This window comes from Amblyomma mixtum, chromosome 3 (genome assembly GCF_055824585.1).
Source record: "Amblyomma mixtum isolate Tamu chromosome 3, ASM5582458v1, whole genome shotgun sequence".
Lineage (NCBI taxonomy): Eukaryota > Metazoa > Arthropoda > Arachnida > Ixodida > Ixodidae > Amblyomma > Amblyomma mixtum.
The window spans coordinates 150,202,677-150,223,168 of NC_143014.1; the positions used below are offsets into that span (position 1 = coordinate 150,202,677).

General features: G+C 48.3%; 1 protein-coding gene across 1 annotated transcript in view; it reads right to left on the reverse strand.

The window, feature by feature from the left end:
* Cad96Ca (tyrosine kinase receptor Cad96Ca) overlaps nucleotides 1-20,492 on the reverse strand; it is a 99,700-nt gene that overhangs the window by 25,798 nt on the left and 53,410 nt on the right. Inside the window, exon 3 of the mRNA XM_089581526.1 lies at nucleotides 2,092-2,243. Within this exon, the coding sequence (XP_089437652.1) occupies nucleotides 2,092-2,243 (152 nt within the window). The remainder of the gene's footprint in view (nucleotides 1-2,091; nucleotides 2,244-20,492) is intronic.

Consider the following 20,492-nt stretch of genomic DNA (forward strand, 5'->3'; position numbering starts at 1 on the left):
GTGGGCAGGGTGCCCGCTTATTCGGCACGCCAAAAAGTGGGACGCGCAGCTTTGTCGCACATGCGCTGGGATCAAATGTCTCGAGCCGCTGATCACTGCATGGACCCTCCTCTCCCATCGCGGAAGCGGGTCACGTACATTCATCTGCCGGACCCTCGACGCGACTCAAAACGGGCGCCCGAAAAGTTCCCAGCCGACCGGTCGGAGCATTCATTGTTCACTGAATGCGGCACACTCGTCGCGTCCACACACTGCGCGCATTGTGTTCTGCGCGGCTAGGCACGTTTTGTGTTTGTATGCGGCGTCACTCATTCGTTGCCAAGGCGCTCTGTCGGCGACTCGTCAGGTCATCCTGCATTATTTCCCCTTGTTCGCGGGGCCCATTTTAATTCGCGACCAGCTGGAAAGCGAGAAGGCTTTGAAGAATTGTTAGCTTATGAGAGGCGGCTCGCGTGCGTGGCGCCACCGTCACGAGCGGCCCAGTCGCCCGAATGCAGCCTTCCATTCACGAGTCACAAACCTGTAGGCCGCGGATGCAAATCGGCCACCCCCACGCAGCACACCTACACGGAGTCGCCGCAGGAAGAAGCTGCGCATTGTGACATGTTTGCCTTTGCGGCGCGTGCCTTACGGCTTTCGTGCATGGCGCGACGTTTGGCGGCGCGTGGCGGTAACATATGTGTTTCCGAGCGAAGGGGCTTTCTCCAAGCGGCCTTCACGCCAGCGCGAATTGCCGGTCACCTCACGGCTCTGCGCGCACGTGATGCGCTTGTGGCGCCCTCTAGCTTGTGCTATGATCCGGCGATCACGCTTTCATTACTATTTGTATCGGTGTTTTGTTTGTTTGTTTTTTTTTACTTTTCAAGCGAATGCAGGCACAAAAGCGACAGTTTTTCTAACGACCAAACGATGAACTTAAAAGAACCTCAGGTGGTCGAAATGGTCGAAATTTCCGGAGCCCTTCACTGCGGCGTCTCTCATAGCCTGGGTGACTTTAGGACGTTAAACCCCCATAAATCACAAACTAAAAGTTGAAAATCCACTCTAGGCTTCACCGCAGCGCAACTGTGATAAAACCTTCTCTAAGAGCAAGCCTGAGCTGCTGCGATAAACTAAGGACATCTAGACGCTAATTAATCCAATAGATTTTGTGTAATAAAACATCAAAGATTAGCTTCCATGAGCTTACGCTCGAGTCGCCATTACGCGGCAGCTCATACCGACAGTAGGACGATATACGTCCATAATTACATATCAATCTTCCAACAATTGTAAACAGATACTTCTTTTATTCTTACTGAGAGAATTTTCGCCAGATGAAACTTGTGTTAGTAACTTGAACGCCAGGAAAACTACGATGGATTAAGTTTATTCAATTATCTTTTAGCACAGCTAATTCCCTCTTTCCTTAAGATACCTGTCATCACTAACCGCAGCTGGGTATTCGATACGGAGGACACAAATTTTACACTTCTTTACCGGGTGATGCATGGAAAAGAAATTGTTCCACAAGACGAGAGGGTTATGTTTATGCTGCAAGTGCCTGCTCCAAACGCATTTGTTTCAGCAGTAACAACAACGGGCCCCCGTGATAGGACTGCGCAGTGGTGCTGAACGGAGGCTTTTCTGTTTCTCTTTTCGCTGTGCGGTAGGGCTGTGACGCTTGGAAAGTTGACCTTTTTGGACCAGGAACGGCAATGTAGCAGTTCCTTTCGCGTTCAGAAAGCCCGAGATTGAACGTGATGGCAGCGACTGAGTCTGTTGACTGCGTTATTACGTAAGCTTGAAAAGCGAGTGCTACGTGAAGTGTACGGAAAATGCCAGTCGTTAGCAGCTGAATTTCGTGTCAAGTACGCTGCACACACAATGCTTAAGGGAAGCAAAGGAGGATATAGTTGAAAAATGCGTGACTTGGTGACCCATAAGCCATAAACCTCATAGCGGCTTACCATCGCCTCCTCAAGCATCGTCCTGAGCGGACGCCTCATTCCTGTGTTTTTTTTTGTTTTTTGTTTTTTTGTTTTCTCTAGGGAGTCAAGCCGTTCGTGAATGTGGCATGCACAGAGGGCGGTATGGATGGAGCATGCTCACCTGGCCAGCGAGAGACCTGGTGAGGAAGACTTCCCCGGTGCGTTTGTTGATGCGGAAGTAGCTGGAGCCGTCCAGGAAGACTGCGGGCTCGATGCCGTACTCGATCACGTCCTGGTCTTCGTCTCGTGTCCGCACCGTCATCACTCGACTCCCTGCGTGCACGCATAGGGAGCCGCTATAGAGCCCGTTTCTGATGAACTTCGTCAATATCCGCTACGCCTACCATGACAGTCAAGAGACACGCCAACATTATTTCGAAAGCTTGCCGGTACGACCACGGCATACCCACGTGTAGCGGGCTGCCGATATACGACACGATGCCACGCTCTATGAGCGTGGCATCGTGTTCACTGCCCAAAGCGTTCACTGCGCTTTGGTTCCCATAGATAGGGGGGGGGGGGGGGGGGGGGGGTACTCGCCGTACGTGATATTTCTGCAAAATTAAAAGACCATTCTTGTTGCATCGTTGCGTAAGAATTAAGGGGCACTGAGGACACCTCATTTAATTTTTATTCTTAGTATAAGTCGAATCTATGCTCTTTATTGCTGATAAAATTTCATAGAAAAGTTTTCCCGCCACTCGATTAAAACTGGTGACGTCTACACGTCTACAGCCGCCGCGGTGGCTCAGTGGTTATGGCGCTCGGCTGCTGACCCGAAAGACGCGGGTTCGATGCCGGCCGCGGCGGTTGAATTTCTTTGGAGGAGAAATTCTAGAGGCCCGTGTACCGTGCGATGTCAGTGCACGTTAAAGAATCCCAGGTGGTCGAAATTTCCGGAGCCCTCCACTACGGCGTCTCTCATAGCCTTAGTCGCTTTGGGACGTAAAACCCCATAAAACCAAACCAAACCAAACCGAAAACGACGCCGTGTACGCCATTTTGAAGTGAATAGTGGTGTAGCCTAGCCTCTGGGATTCGCACCCAAAAACCTGTCGATGCACTGGGGCTTACTTGCGCAGTCGGCTGATGGTGGCGGTACCTGTATTTCAATTTTCGATCTTTGTTAGTTTATAGAAGCTCCGTTTTCAGTGAAAGTTGTTTCTTTATCGTTAGAGTGCGGTAATATATCCACGCAGGCCAAATTTAATTTGTCCTGTGGCATAACGAATTACCGGCTGAGCGCCTTCAATAGCTGTTTGACCGTGGATAACGAGTTCGGGCTGACTAAACTCTTATGTCAGAGCTCGGACGCATATCGAGAATCTTCTACTGAGAAAACAACTGCGGTACAGACATCCCAGTTCTCGTTCGTCGCGTTGGGAAACCGATTAAAAAAACTGAAGAGGCTGGCCCACTGTGTTTCGACTTTTCACACATTGATATAAGCCCCGAAAAATGTTAGGCAACTTTTGTGCTTGACTATCAGCACCCGACCGCACGCCCCCTTAGCAGGCGGCGCGGATGCCAAGCGGTGTCGTTACGCTAGCAGATTATTTTTTTTATCTCATTGTATTTTACTACTTTGCCCTTTGAAACTTTGAAACTTTTATATAAAGCGCAAGAAGACAACATAAGCACATATGTGGTAAAGGAAACAAAAGGGAAATGAGAGAACGAATTTGGCTACTGCAAGACTAAAATAAAAGACGAAAACAGCAATATTTCGCGTACTTATGAGCATTTCCACAATCATCCTCATGAAAAAAAACGTTCCTCGTTTACAAGGGCAATCAACTGCGGTGCTGAAGCCCGATAACTTGAGAAGACAGTTACAAATTTAAAATTGTAAATTATGGGGTTTAATGCCCCAGAGCGACACAAAGGCTACGACGGATGCCTTAGTGTAGGGCTCCGGATTAATCTACACCACTTGGGGTTCTTTAACGTGCGGTGACATCGCACAGCACAGGGGCTCTTTTGTATTTCGCCTCCGTCGAAATTTCAAAGCAACAACCTTGATGCTTGTGCTCAAATGATAAACGCAGCACATTTGTGCTAAAATAACAGCAACAGAATATTCCGGAATCGTCCAATTATACTGGCACAGTACGCTTCCCGCACTGATAGGTATGCTTCAGCTATACTCACTGCAGTACTTGCTTAATCAAGCGTACATAGTATTTGGAAACGCATTGCATGCAGCTCTGAAGGGCTTGCTGGACGCAACACCTTGCGTTTCTGCATGCGCCGTATCAACACCGCCGTCTGCATTTCAATGCACCAGCGGCGCGAAGCGAAAGCAGACTGAAGACTGCAGCATTTCGTAAGCGTCTCTCACCCATCACGTGTGTTACAGGCACTCAGTATCAAGCGCGGCAACGAACAAGAAGTTGAAATAACTGCTTGGAACACGCGTGCCGTGGTTGCGTATTCGCGGCAGAGGTCGTTCGAAGGAGCTCGGTGAAAACACTTCTAGCCCCCGTGGAACTTTATCGGTTGGAAAACTGCAGGTTTCAGCAGTTTCCTGCGAACACCGGCAGCCACCGGTACAGCTCCTGGCGGAAGTTTACCAGAAAGAAATGCCTGTATGAAAGGACGGCCGTCCTAGCTTGTTTCTATCATAGCTGGACTTGAGACACCCTTCACCTCAGTGCGTGACAAACATTGTTTTCCTGATACGAAGACACAAAAATGAGTATTGTTAAGAACTTAGCCAATGCATATTGCTGCTTCCTTCAGACCGGTTTGGACGCCGCCAGGGTGGCTGTTTTGCTCCAAGTCGCCTACTCACTATGTCGCCAGCACTGTTTTTTTTCTTCCTCTTTATTCTGCTAAACGCGTAGGAGGAACGAAGCTACTAGCCAAGCTGTTCAACCACCGTGACGCCCTGTCACTAAGCTGTTTTTCAGCCCTTCCAAAGGAATGCAACTTTTGCAGCCACAGAGAAAAGCTGTTCGACCTGTGGGAGCGTTCAAGATGGCAGAAAGTCAAGTTACGCTCCTACTTCATATGGCGCAAACCCTGTCCGTTTGGGCAATTCTTGAACATTGGGGAGCCGGCTGCTGCTGTCGACTTTCAAAACTGGAGTGTGGAAAGCTGTTGTAATGTTGCTGACTGACCCCCTCACCCTTGTATTCAAGCGTAAACTTATGCATAAAAACATGTGCGGAACAGTGACGGAATTTTCGCCTAGTTCAAGGCATCACTGCTGTTGGCAAGAGACAGCTCGCATCATTCGTTGTTCTGAATGTTCCCGACAACGGTACAAGTTTATTACAAAATAAACGATAAGCTTTGTTGCACGGCCGTTGGATAAGTTTCAAGCGTCATGGAATAATGTTGTGCTCTTATCTCCGTTCATAACAACCAATATCAGCTGCCATCACGCACCTTAAGGTCTTACTACACGCGCGCATGATCATGGCAGAATGTGTTGCAACTTTTCTTCAGTCTCGTGTATACCTTTGTGCGATACTAATCTCATTGCAAGAGAGATTTGTTTCTGACGTGATAACGAAACTGGGTTTTCAAAAAAAAAAGATAAAAATTGCATGCGGGTAAGGAAAGTATGAATCCGCTCCCGTCATTAGCTCAAAACCTTACAAAAAAACACTCAAATGCCTGTGCACTGTATGGCGCAAAACGCGAGATAGCCTACGTCGGTGACCACTCCCACGTTGATGATGTGATGCAAGCAGCGATTATGTCATTAGGAACGGCGCAGCGATATACTAGCTCCATCATACCGGCGCCTATAAGGCGTCATTCCAACGGCTCTCCAGGAAGCTGTTCTCATCTCAGACGAGCTCGTGGTGAGACGCGTTCAGTGCAACGCAACGCACGCATCTACAGGATTCGACTCATCGTTGCAGGCACGTTCGTCCTACATCACATTGCGATAGAGCTGGACGATGTTGTTGGGGTCTCTCTTAGTGCCAGGCTTTGATTATGGGCCTCACGCCACCAGCAGACGGTCCGCGTCTGCACGGGTATGGGGACGGGTAAACAAATGTCCCATTTGGTAACGAATGCTGTGTTCGCATGCGCATTCCTGGCTCAGCGAGCTACTATTAGTCGCAAGACCCCACTGGCACAGCTCACCAACGAGCCTGCAGTCACACGCATGAAACTGTACTCGCGAAAAAGGCCCACCTATGCAAGCTATCCCACCCAAAACGCCCGGTATCATGAGTCAACGCATGTCAATCCTATATCTTCTAAAACTGCAATATGTTTGTATCGTAAAAAGTTGCGCATCACCTGACATGCATCTTTCATTCCCACCTCCAATCCGTTGTGCCTACACACGCCGTACCTGCCACAGAGTTGCTCATATTCATCAGCACGCCCTGTTACGATTGCAACATTGACGACATAGACGGACTGAGCTCATTACAAACTGCGAGATTCTAACTGCAAGTTCTAATCACCCTAATTCTATGCTTTTGCCCATTAGCTGAAAATGATCCCGAGCCATTCTTATTGAATTTTTGAAACGCCTTTGATAAGAACTGCCATCATACGTGTTATTCTTGGGGCGTTGTAAAGAAATGCGCTCGGCCCTAAACAACGTCCAGATCCACGGGAAAAACGAATTGCACCAAAAGCAAGTTGCAAGCACAAATGGATTTCGATGTCGTGTTGAGCTGTACTTGATGGACACAAATTTAGGCATGGAGTATACGGAGTTAGAACTAAGCGTTTCCAAGAAAAAAATCCTTCTTATGCAGCCTCATTTCATTTTACAATACTGCCGGATTCTCGAAAAGCGCCCGTCTACCTCTTCCGAAGTCATTTACTGGAAGTGCTAAGGAAACTGGGGTGGTGTGATACAACAAGTACTGTTCGTCAAGTCTATTCCACATTCCTTCCTTACGATGGGACCTGACGATCGCGCCGACAACGGCTACACGACGACGCTCAAGCCGCTGGCGAAGGTTGAAAGGAATCGAAAGGGAAACGGAAATAGAGTATAAGCACCGTATTAACTATGCCTTATTGGGGATTATCAACTCCTGCAATGGAAAAACCCAGCTAGCACAACTCAATAACGGTCGGCTCTGATAACTAACATTCAAGTTGTGGATCCTGTCTTAGCCCTTTTCCCTTTTCAACGGGAGATCGACGGGTACACCCGGACAATCAACAGCAAACCCTATGTTTGCGGTCTTCGCTTTTTTTTTTTTTACGGAGGTGCTCTGTAGAAAGCATCAAAGATACTAAGAGTAAAGCTATAATAGATGTCTGAAAATCACAAGCCGTTGAAGCTGAGCAGAGTATAAATATATAAGAAACCCTAACTTAAATTTCGAGGTGCAAACGCTGCGCCCGCTTACTAACCTAGCGGCGACTGACATCAGTTTGTATGCGCCGCCCATGTGCGTCTCATATTTTGTATTTTCTCGCCTTGGTTGCGGGTCTTTCTCTCTCGGCAACTAGAAAGCGCATTTAAGTGTGACTGCAACGTAACCGACAACCAATACTGGCGCTGAAATGCGTTGGAGAAGCCGTCCAGCCAAGGTTGAGCTGCCTTCTATCCTGATCTAGACTGGCGAACACTGAATCAACAAAATATAGTAATGAGAAAGACATGGTCATGAGAGAAAATCTTGTAATTAAGTATGTGGTTTCGAGCAATCGGTAATTGAGTTTGAAGTAAATATAACCGAAGGCCAGCAGTTTTATTATCATTATTGTTAATACTGAAACTCTCGTGACAAGCCTGCGTCCTGGACTGTTCATCGTGGTAGCTGCCATTCGACCACGGGGACCCGGCGCTTCATTATTCCATGCTCAGCCCCACTTCGCAAGCATCAAATTCTTTTAAACTTCTCTAAAGACATCTAGAATTTCTTAAAAGCATAAGCGTCAAGTCATTTGGAGGCGAAACTTTCACGTCAGAACTGTCTCCGATTTTCTGATGCCTCGGCTATGGTACGTACTATAGACAATGTCATAGCACGATGGCTGATGTCAGGGCGCGAGCCAGTGGCGAACCGTTCTTACGTGTCAGACGCTTTAAGCGTCTTGTCCTTTTTTCGTGTTCTGGTCTTCGTTTTCTTGCGCCATTGTATTCCTTTTACGATGTCTGTTCACCAACTAGCTCAAACTAAAGTACTGCTGCGACGCTTTAAGCCTTCTGAGCAGAGCGCGTGAACAACGCTTTCCTCCTCTCCACCACCACCATCTCTTCTTACACCATTGGCTGCCGCCTCTCCGCCTCTCCACACCCTACATCAGTCCCCACTCCAATGATTTGCCTCCACGTTTCCGCCTTGTACACTTTCCTACCTCCTCTTCCCAATACACTCAGCTTCGTAGCACACCACCAGACGGACAGATTGTGCGAACATGGGGGTAGCACGTAAGGATAACGCATTAAAAACTGCGATTTGACCGCTGATAAGCGTCGTTTGTTGTCATTCCACTTGAAGCAGGCTGTCTTGAGCATTGCAGTGAATTAAAACTACATACCAGCGATTGTATTGCTCTTTTCATTTTCATGCTTCACGTGACCTAAACGTATCTTACACGTCACAACAATATTTCGGTTGTTGAAACCGACACAGCGCTAAAATTTAGCAGTCGTAGGGGAATACCACGAGGTGATTGATGTATATTAATGTCTAATGCATCATTTTAAATAATAGGCAAGCGAAAGTTTGATATCGATTTTCCTTTAAAGGGTTAACGGAGTTAGCGCGATCAAAATATATATAGACACGTAGAAGGCGGCGACCACGAGGACAAAAATAAGGCGTTAATAGAAATTAAAATTAATGCTGTTTAATATCCAAAGGACCCCGAAATCATTATGACGATCACATTCTAAAGCAACAGATTGGTAGAGGTTGTCTTTGTGAGTATTAGAGTGAAATTTAAAATATCTGCATGGACCTTATCATTAACATATAATTTTTAAAAATGGCTGCTCGCAACTGATTCAGGAGACAGCTCCCGCGTTCTTAGCCACCCCTACACCCTTGACGTAGTGTGGTGAATCTGGGCAAGCTTCTCCATTGGGCGTGCCCAAGTGACGTGGGCAGGACGGGGCGCGGCGGGGCGCAGTCCCAACCTCTTTTGTCATTTTTTTCTGGGCCGTTAAGGGGGAAGTGGGGCATCATTTTTAACCGCCGATATCTTCGGTGTTAGTAAAGCTAGTTTTAAAATTTTTGCGTAGTGGTGACGACTGAATCGCTCGTGCATTCTTCCTAACATCAGTAAATACCGTTTCATTATCCCTTTAAGGCGCATCAACTAGCCCAGACTGAAGTTCTATCGGAGTATGATTCGACAAGCATTAGAAATGGTTTACCCTCCCCGAAAACCGCAGCTCCCCGGAAGTGACAGTCAGGTATAATGGAATGAGAGCGGCGAAGCAAAGAGGGGCCGTATTTTGTAATGATTCTATTTCATAATTATTTCTTTTTCCACCGTCCGTCACTACCGACTGTGACGTCAAGGCTGACAGCTGGGAAACAATGTATATCGCCAGTTATGCTATATCAAAGGAGACTCTAGCCGTCGCGGTGGCTCAGTGGTTATGGCACTCGGCTGCTGACCCGAAAGACGCGGGTTCGATCCCGGCCGCGGAAGTCGAATTCCGATGGAGGCGAAATTCTAAAGGCCCGTATACTGTGCGATGTCAGTGCACGTTAAAGAACCCCAGGTGGTCGAAATTTCAGCAGCCCTTCACTACAGCGTTCCTCATAGCCTGAGTCGCTTTGGGACGTAAAAACACCGATAAACAATAAACCTCAAAGGAGACTCTGTGGAGCGACAAGAAGTCAAAAGAATGGATTGGGAACCACTGTTGCAAATCACTGCCCCGCTTTTTCTAATACAAACATCATGCAGCGCGCCTTTGCCGCCTGAAGCTCACATCAAAGTACGCAGGTTACTTGACAGAACCGTTTCGATAAAGTCATAGTCGTCGAAACGGGGACTGGAAGCTTTGGCTAAATGTAAAGGGGGTCAGCCGCAGAAAACCGCAAGTAATGAAGAAGGAAGTCCGACTTCTCCATTCTACACCTCCTTCACGCTGTAGGCGAAGAAAACAAAAGCAGCAGCCCTATTCGTAACTGCGCATTGTTCCGCGTCTCCCCGTATTCAGTCACCCTCCCCACCCCCACCCGGCTACCTCCTTCCCCTTCTCACCTATCAGGACGTCCTGTCCTGAGCTTTCAGAAATCTTTGTCACCTCATTTTCGCGCCACTCCCGCAATAGAAAACTCTCGATGCCTCCCTTAAGTCTCCTCAGTTTCAATTGCACGCCAGCAGCCCCAGCGCGTTCGCTTATGCGAGTTTTTTTTCTTTCATTTTTTTGTTCTTTTCGTTCGATGGGCTGGCATACACACCCCTATCAGTTCAGGAGTTTGTTGGCACGGCAGGCTACAGTGACATGACAGATTTTTAGCGTAGCGGAGAAGTACTAGCTCAGACGTATGCCCGATTACCCCCTGCCCCTGCTATCGAGGCCTATCCCCGCCCCTGCCCAGGAGGCGTCCGGTAATCCGGTATACGTCTACGCTAGTACGTCTTCGCTACGCTAAAGCTATATAAAGCTTTAACAGAGCGGAAGCGTACACACCTGTACAGGCATCCTATACAGGTGTGTGCAGCAGGCATCCAGTAATCTGGTACAAGTCTACATCAGTACTCCGCCGTGCTAAAACCTCCTTTTGGAGTTTTAGCTTAGCATGGACGTATTACAGTCGACGCATTCCGGATTATCGAATAGTAACCGGTAATCATTACGCCTCCGCTATGCTAAAATTTTATTAAAGGATTACAGGTACCAAATGTCTGCGTGCTTTCTTTTTAATGATGGGTAATTCGTCAGCACACATTTATTCGCCTACTACGGGTAAGTAATTTCAACTGATTTTTTTTTTCAGGTTGTTTCAGTCACAAGAGCCGTGCAGTGGCTGTGCCGTCGAAGTTCAGTACTGGTCACGTGAGGCATAAAAAAACTGGGATATAATCGTTGCTTCTTCGCTCACTGCAGTTACGGCTCTTGAAATAAGCTGGCTTAAGCGTTAAATTAAAATGATAAAGGAGCGATTATATCGCAGTTTTTTTATGCTTACGTGACCTTACTAAACAGCCGTCGCTCGGCTGTTGAAACAGAAACCGAAGCATCATGAGACAAGAAATTCAGTCATAATTTATTTAGCGGCCAAGGGCGAATATCCCTTGCTGATCCACGTATACTAGTCTTAGGCATCATATACAAAAAAAATTGGGGCCTTCTTAACGATTGCTCAACGAAGAAAATGCGACAGCAGTTAGGTACTCGGTTTTGCCGTCTACGCTGTAATTCTAATGTTCCTGCGATTGATATGTGTGCCGTTCGTAATCACTATTTTGTGCAGACCATGGAGGAAGGAAAGCGCCGGAGAGGCCCTCGCTGTCCGAGCTGCACGCCAGAAAGTGTGCCGGAGGTCACGCGCTTTCGCAAGGGCTACTGGGAGCCTCAGGCCGACGGCGCAGCCAATGGTAACGCTGGCCGCAGCGGCGTCGTCTGCTGCAATGCCTGCTGCGCATGCGCAATCACCCTGAGACTGCGGTCAGATAAGGGGGGGGGGGGGGGGGGAACAGGGTGGAGTCCGCTTCAAAAAATGTGACGTAACCGCCACTACTGAGTTCTGTCCTTCCTCCATGATGCAGACACACAAACGACCACTTCAGAGAGAGACCGACGTCCGGCCTGCCTACCCGTGAACTCCTGTCAGACCACCACTCGGCGCCCCACAGCCGCACATGTACGATCATTTTCCGTCAATAACTCCTTGAAACCAGATTAACCCGCCATTTTCACATCCCGCCTCTTTTTCCGCCCAAACCGGCCGAAACCGTATTTTCCCGCCCTTTTCACATGACGCCACACCTCTTCCCGCCAAAACTGCATATCTACCCACCACTAGGTAGCTTAGCCCTTGTCAGGTTGGCCAACGGAAAAAATTTGGGTGGGCCAAGTGGGAAGGTTTTGGGTGCGCCGAGAGGCAAATTTAGGGGTTGCCAACTGCCAATGCTTGGGGTGTGGGGCAACTGCTAAATTTTGGGGGTGGCCTAACGGCAAATTTCCGGGGTTGACCAAGTAGCAAATTTTGGGGGTGGACAAAAGTAAAGATTTCGGAGGTGGGCCAAATGCCAAACTTTGGGGCTGGGCAAAGTACCAAGTTTTGTGCGTGGAGCAAGTGGTAAATTTTTTGGCCAACAGCCAAATTTCTGGGGTCCTTCGGAATTTCAGGTTTGACAGTGCTCTCTGCCAAGTGCCAAATTTTGGAAGTGTTTCGGAATTTCAAATTTGGCAAAGTTCTCTGATTGGTTCCTGTCGGTTCATGTGACGCTAATAACGTAATCTCCCAACTGACCAATAAGGGAATTCCGTTATGGAAAAACCGGATGTTTCACCTTAGATGTTTTCTAATTTTCTAAAAATAGGCTTTTTGAGCTAGAATAGAGCTTTCTTCGGCGTAACATTGTCAACGGTGTAGCGCATCGGAATACATATAAGATGCGCTGACTAGTAGGGTGGTCAACTAATACTGAACAGTGAACTTTTTAACTATTACTGCTAGTCTCCTTATTTATGGCAGGCGTGTAGCCCACCGTAAGTAATATCCATATCAGTTTTTAGAATTTTGAAAATGCAGTTACTCTTGGCGCTGGGGTGCAGCAAATTTCAGCTACATCGCACCAAAATGCATGCGCTTTCAAGAAGCTTGCAGGCAAAGCAACCCCTTCAGTGCAAGTAAGTAATCGAAATAGCCAAAATTTGTTGGGCCACAGCGCCGAGGGTAGCTGAGTTTTCGAAATTCTAAAAACAGATATCGATATCACTTACGGTGGTCTACGCCTCTCAGTAAATAAGGAGACTAACAAAAAGTAAGCTACTCAATACTAGTTAACCAGCCTACTGTTAGCACTTCTTAGCTGTATTCTGATGCGCTACAACTCTGACAATGCCGTGCCGAAAAAAAAAACGGTCTTCTAACTCACAAAGACTCTTTTTAAAAATTCCAGAGCATCTTAAGTGAAACACTCCGAATTTGTGAACATTAATTGGACAGTTATCTAACGTGTTCTAACTTTTCCGTCGAGAATAAAATGAAACTTCATTTATAATCAGCGTACCTAGAAGCACTCATTTGCTACTGGAATACAACAACCTGCGTCTCGATCTTTGGTAGCAATCGTGTTCATGTCTGCTGCAAAGGCTAACCGATCTATCAAATTCCATAATTACGAAATGTATTCTCTTCATCTAATTAGATATGTTCGTGAAAATTATTAATGAACTTAAAGTGTGTGCCTAATGCAGAAATCAGCGGCAAGGAGGAAATATGCAATGCCCAAGCCATTTCTTTTATCAAGGCATATTTTTAACTTCACATATTTACAACCTTACCTTTTAAGGTTGCAACTCTGCAGCGGCTACCCAGCTTCATTAGCATGGAGGATCGCACTCCGTCGGCATTAATTATACGGCCCAGTCACTTCTCTCGAAGGAAGGGTGAGTCACTGCGCCTTACAGGGGCGTGGCGTTTGCTCGCGTGATATTCTTTACTGCCGCTCATGCACTAAAGAGCACAAAAAGCGTGCGATAAGAAAACGGGTGTTTCTTCAAGGCACCTGCGCTGCGGAGAAAGTAAAGAGAATGTGAAATGTGGCAACGAAAGCCCTTGAAACGCTGCTCTTTAGCTCTGCAGGTAAGTACACTGTAAGCGATAAACAGCTCAAACGCGCGTGTACCAAGGTCCTTTTTTTTTCTGCGGACCCTCTAAGAAACTAGGCCGAAGCGGCCAAACAGCTTCTGTCGACAGCTTGGCTGGAGCAAGGAGAGACCGTTACATATATCAGTGTGCTTAAAAACGTGCAACGTGGAATGCAGTGCAGGAAGTGTCGATAATCATAGCAGAAGCCAAGGTGGCGCTAAACAGTTGGATCACTCTTAGCAAGTGTCTTACCAGGGACAAAATGGCTGATGCAGAAATAAGGTTCACTTAGATGCCGGAGCACAGAAGAATTTTGGTGGGCCCGAAGTGAAAACAGTGCACAGAAAAAGCAATGTGTTACTATTTCAGTCTTCCGTTAAAGAAGCAAACCTAACTGCAGCAGAAAACAGCAACACTTGCTTTTCGATCTTTGTCGTTGTTCACATCGCTGGAACATCTGGACGACCACCCAACCAATACCAGGGAAAATTTTCCTTTAACTTCTAGCCCACCTACTGTAAAGCAAATTAAGCCATATTGGGGCACTAAAAAAATTGCTCTACAGTAATGCTTTTTCATAAGTGCGTTTGAAAAGAGCTGCTGTTGCATGCTTTCGCGATTTGTACTTTTGCGGCGTGAACTGCGTGCCGTCATCCTTCTGTCCACTACGCCCCATGGCCTCTTCTTTCAGCCTGTTCTGACCACATCTTCTTTCATGAACGTGGCTATCATCAGTGCGGGAGAGAGCGGGAAGCGCACTCGGACGGCTGAATGCTCGCGCTACCGTCACGCCGCAAGGCCAGGCGACCGCTATTGATGTCACACACTGTCATGTAACCGGTGACGTGCAGGTGACGTCACCGACACGTGATGTGAAGCGACCACGAGATTGTCATGCCATTCATTGTGGCACCATCGGACGACGCTCAAGCGAGGCGCGGGCGCTAACAGCTGCGCTGTAAAATAATCTGCATCCACACTAAATTTAGTTAATCCGAGTGCGTCATAAGATACTTTAACCGGGGTTTCGGAGTAGTCTTGCTTTTACGTTTCTCTCCACATCAAAGAATGGTGTCCGCTGGTCTGTTGCACTAAATCTAGAGCACGCTCGGCGTTGCACTTGCGCCGGTCGTACTTCAGTCGGTTTGTCTAGAAATTCCTCTCCGAAAGTTGACTGAACGGGAGAGCTTCGAGGAAAATTGAAGGCGATCGAGTGAGCCAAAATATGTTGCACATCCCTCAAACAACTATCGAAGGACTCTCTTATGAATTATTTTATTTTTTTTTCACGGCGACAGCTGTTGGTGCCTCAGCTCCCTAGACCGTGGTCTCATCGGCGTCCGCAGAGAGAAGAGCACGAGGGAAGGCGCTCTGTGGGGAGAGAGAGCAATAGCGAAGTGGGGAAGGCAAGGCGCTGCCAACGGCGCAAGAGCTTGCGTGCGCGAGCATGTTCGCTACTGCTCCGTAGAACGCGCCTGGCTCGGCGCTCACCGGCCACCGGTGATAACAAGCCCTATTACTAAACGAGCGTTACGATGTGCTCAAGGCCGCAAAAAAAAAAAAAGGCGAGCCCGTCAAGACCCCGTTGCAGCAGAAAAAAGGATGAGACCTTGCGGTGCATTCCGCCGAAGCTGAGGCAAACAGGCTTTAGGCTCAAAACCCACACACAGCGCAGACCGCACCAGCCGAAGCAAGAAGGCGTCGGAGGCGAGCGGAAGCCGAAGCAGCCGCGAAGGCGTTCTAGAAGGGATTTCGGGACTACCCGTGATTGTCCTAAGTTCCGCGCTGACCTCACGGCATTACCACCGGTTTGCGCTGCAGCAAGCGTTTCCACCCTTTTTGCCTGCTGCCACTACAATACCGCTGTGCAATACTCTCCGCTCAATTTCGCGTTAAATTTCTATAACCATGGCGTAAATTGTCTTTTTTTTTTTTACAGCAACAGCAGTGATATACTTAGCTCAAGCCAAACACAAGTAAAAGGGTATAACGGCAGAGTGTAATGCATCAGCTTCACACGCGTAATGCGGTCTAGGTGGCGGTATTTTTTCTCACTGCACGTTTCAAGTGTCCACCTACAAAGTGAGCCAGTTATGCGCCTCTTCTTTCCTCAAAACTAGGAGAGTGTTTACACCGCGTTCAGGATTAGACAGGCTAGTTCTCAGTCTAGCCTGATTCGCAGCCTAGATCCTCAGCTCGATCTGAGGAAGGAAAGGCGCATAACTGGCTGACAATGCCAGTGGACACCTCAACCGCGCCGTAAGAGAGAAAAACAAACGCCGAATAAAAGCTTCTTTGCAGCTGCGTTCAAGTTTTTCTCCCACGGCGCAGTTGAGGTTTCCACCGGCAAAGTGAGCCAGTTATACATCTTTCCGTTCCTCAAATCAAGCGAAGGGTGTAGACCACTTCTAGCAACGTGGTCTAAACTGCGAATAAGGCTACACTGGAAACGAATCTAATTTGCTTCGAGCAAGCGGGCCCTGGACTGTGGCGGGAAGGAAGGATTGAAAGGGGCAGCCAACTTGCAGAACAGCGCTAGGGATCACGCGTGCGTTTCTACATGCACAGCGCTTTCTAGTTGCGTCCTGCACTCCACCCGCACACAATGCTAGGTCAGTCCCGGCCGTGGTAGCCCCGCTTTAAAGCGAAGTGGGATCAAACTGGTCTGCTCCAGTTCGGGTTGCCGGGTTGCTTTCGCTGTAGGTTAAGCATGCCTAAACCTTCCCGTTTTTTTTTTCTACTGTAACTACAACTACGATGGGCTTAGTTAGATGACTACACAGGGTGGATTCCCATTAACGGTTATCGCAGTAAAAAGAAAGGGCCAGCTCAAATCAATAGTTTGAAAAGAACATGGACCTTCTTTACGATCGTATTAGGATCGCACAGTTAGGATCAATTAAGGAATTAATAATACCTCAAGATCCATCTAAGCTCAGCCTTACGGCTGGAGAGGACAGCGCCTTTCTCAGAAACTTTACAGTTTAAGAAAAATTTTCCTTGGCCTGAGGCCCGAACCCGGGCCACCTCCAGAGTAGTTGCTCTATCAGCTCAGCTGACCAAGACAGTCAGCAGAGCTCGTTCTCCGCCTTGGGGAATTTCTCTGAATGCAATGTAATAACTTTTGCGATGTTTAAGCGAAATTCGAGGTTTCATGTTTCCGAAGCTGGGTAAAATCCTGCGTCCTTCTCTCAACGTTTAGCACATTTGGGGACTTATCCCTTTCAGCGTTAGGCTAACGTCTGCTATGAGGAATCAACTTAAATACCCTTCTTTTGCCGTCATATCTAAAGTTCACTCGTTACATTTGGTAATCACCCCGCTTCTGTATAGTAGAATGCGCGAGGGAGGGTGCTTTTATTGGCCCCTGGTGCGAACAACAGGCGGAGATGTGCCGACAGCCATGGCCACTGCTGTAGGGATGTGATCAGGGGAAAGCATGAAGATGAGTTAGTGGGCTGTTGAGTGTGCGAGCTCTTAAAAGTGGCCAAACTAACGCCAGTGTTTGGCTGGCGCAGTCATGTCACTGAAGCTCGTAGGAATCCACAAGTCAAGCTAAGCCAAGAGAGATAAGTTGAAGAGATGAAAGAAAAAATAAAAGAAGAAAGAACACAGCTCTCGCCGAATGTCTGAAGCCGTAGCCTAGTTTAGCCAGTAATTTTCCCAGCACAGATGCCGCTTCAGAAATTCCCTCACAAAATTTATGCTCCGAATTCGAAATCTACGGCAAAGAACTGGCTGCAGCAAACGATAAGGCTGGAACGTAATATGTGGGCGCCAAAAGGCGATCAATTACGACACCCTGATAAATAACGTGTCATATGTGTACTAAATACTATTAGTGCGGAAGCACTATTCGGATGGGTAAACCCCGAGCAAGAACGTGCGATGTTTGTATGCTTGCGGTGTTTGTGGATTTGTGCGAACTGAAATAAACAACCAAAAATAAATCAAATAAATACCCGCGACTATGATCGAACCCGCGGCGGCGCGAACAGACCAGCTTCGCTGGCCACTGAACGAGAGCACTACGCTATCGCCGCAGCCGGTCACGCGCCGTATTAAAGTGCAACACACTCTCGCGCTGTGCATTGCACATCGTAGTCTTCTTCTGCTAAAACTTGTATCGAACTAATATTCGCCATTTGAGCTATGTGGCGGCAGTGACAGAGAGATGTGCGCTGCATGTGTTGGCGTGGACAACGTTGTGGAAGAAACGCGGCACTATAGAGCAAGCTGTTGGCGTTGACAATAATGATGCAGAAACGCGGCACTGGAACATAGGCCGCAGGCGTACATTAAGTAAATTGACATCGACGATGAAAAAGTTGAAGACGCGTATAACTGGCTTCCTGGGTCAGTGGACACCTCAATCGGGCCTTCAGGTGCGTGGCGGTGGTGTCCACCTGCAAAAAACTGTGATTGCGCACAATATTTCGTGCTTAGCAATTCTAAAGGGCCAGCCATTTTTAAACTGCAGCGCGCGAACCTTGGGGTCTAGTGATGTAAAGAGGGAATAAGCCACATCGCACTATTATAAATGCGTCATAAAACAAATGTCCAATTTCTAGCTGCGACCTTTTGCTCATAAATGTCGGGGTTTCTTCAATCAAATCAAATATTCGATAATGAAATGGCAAGGTGTGTTGCTGGGCGAGTTGGTTGGGCTACATCTTGAGAAAAACAGCGCTTGCAGACAAAGGACCAGAACAAGAAAGACATAACTGAGGACACACAACTGGACACACTCACAGCGCAGTTGTGTGTCCTTCTTATTCTGGTCCTTTGTCCGCAAGCGCTGTTTTTCTCAAGAATGAAATGGCGTAATTTCTTCTCTTAAACGCATAGCATTCTTCAGACCAGCGTTGAAGCTTCCACATCAGTATTTCTACAAGGCTTCGGTGGGGTTCACAACGGTTATTGACTAGTACTCGTGACAGCAATTTACTTTCCAGGTTTTACGGCAGACGTTCGAGCCTGGATATGTGCAACTACAAAGGGCTGCACCGCAGTTGAAGTTGTCTTGAATACAAATTGCACGCATATTTGTTCAAAGCAAGCGCTGCCGGATTATAATAATTATATTTTCTGAGTAGCCACAGGAAGACTAACAAGTCACTAATCAGTCCTGCACGCACTTACAAGTTCAGAGCCTTAAATTCTTTAGCAGTTAATGTCAAACCACGGCAGGCAACGGATATAAAAGCAAAAGAAGGCACGGCAAAGCAAGGAATTGTTATGCCACAAGCATTTTCCCTACCAAGAACGTCTTAATCACATGCTTTACGGCTATCGCGACTCCGTGCACTGTATTTATCTTACAGGGAACATTTTGTTCACAAGCTCTCTCTCTCTCTCTCTAGTACAAAACGCCGAGTGAGTTTTCTTCGCGGCTGGTAGGAAAACGTGACCAACCGCGGGGCGGCTGCGGGAAGGAACATAAAAATATAGATCATTCACATGAGGCACCTGAATTAAAAATGTGTTTAAAAATTTATTCCGGCCCGGCACTAGAATTCTCAGATGTAGATAACAGTATAGTTCGAGTGTCTTAGATGCCGTATATAAACATAGGTCCTTTTTACCTCTTCTTTGCCCCTGTCGGATAAATCTAGGCGATCCTGTTCAGTGATTAACATTACCGCTGGAGAGAGAGAAAAAAGAAAATGAGCACGACGGACGCTTGCGTCGATGCTGGCTAGGCATAAAGCGAGTAGCGCGCTGCATGGGTGAAGGCTATTGTTTCTCGGCAGGCCCGCTCGGTCCGGGCGCCGCTTCTGCGGCCTGCCACTCGTTGTCGATAGCCGTCCTTTGGGGGTCAGCAGGTCAGGAATGATGCGACCGGACCTGTTCTCCCTCGCGCAGCACGTAACTGAGCAAACCAGCCTGCAGGGTAAACATTAGCGGCTCTCGCCCCCGCAGCGCCGCCAGCGGCGACGCGCGGCGAAGAAAGTGGCGGCGCTCTTTGTCCTCCCGCGCCGCCGCCGCCGCCATTGGAGGCGTCGTTCCGCGGCGGGCTACCTGAGCAGCAGCCCTAAACGGCAGCAGCAGCGCCGCCGTGCCCACCGGGCGGTTCTTTCTGGATTCCCGGCCGAGCGGGTCGTGACCGGCTCCTACGCTACGGCAGATTTGGGGCTGCCGGCGGCGGGCTGCCGTCCAACGCACGCGGAAACGCTCGCGTGCACGGCGTGTACGCCAGCACGCGCCGCCGAGCAGCGCTTGAGGAACCGTGCAAGATTCGGTCATCGCGGTGTCCTGGTTGATGCTTGGGGCCTTGGCCGGGGCCCCCGCCGTGCGTCCGGCAACGTGACGGGCCGCGTGACGGCCCTTGCCGAGTCGGCGGGGACGCGCGCGCGCCGCATTAGCGGCTCCGGCAGCCCGGGACCGAGCGAGGGCTCGGCACTCGCCGTTTACGATGGCGCCTTTGCTGACCAGGAGAAAAAGGCAGCGGCGGGGAGGTCGACGCGCTGGCTTGGAATGGATGAACCTTTGCTGCGGCAGTGCGCGGCTGTGTGGCTCATTCATCATTCATTTCTTGTCACGGAGAGTGGAGAAGGGATTCTGGTCATCTTTGTCCCAAGCCTCCTTCATTATATGGGGATTGAGGACAACTGTGTCCATTTTTCGTCACCATTAAAATTTCACTCTGTGGCTTTCTGTATCTCGATTCACGTACGATCGCCAATAAAAGAAGTGTTCATTGCAGAGGAATTCGCAGTTGAAAATGAATTTTTTTTCCCGCCACTTGATTCAAATTCGCTACAATGTATACGTGAAAATAGCTCTGGACTCCGTGAAC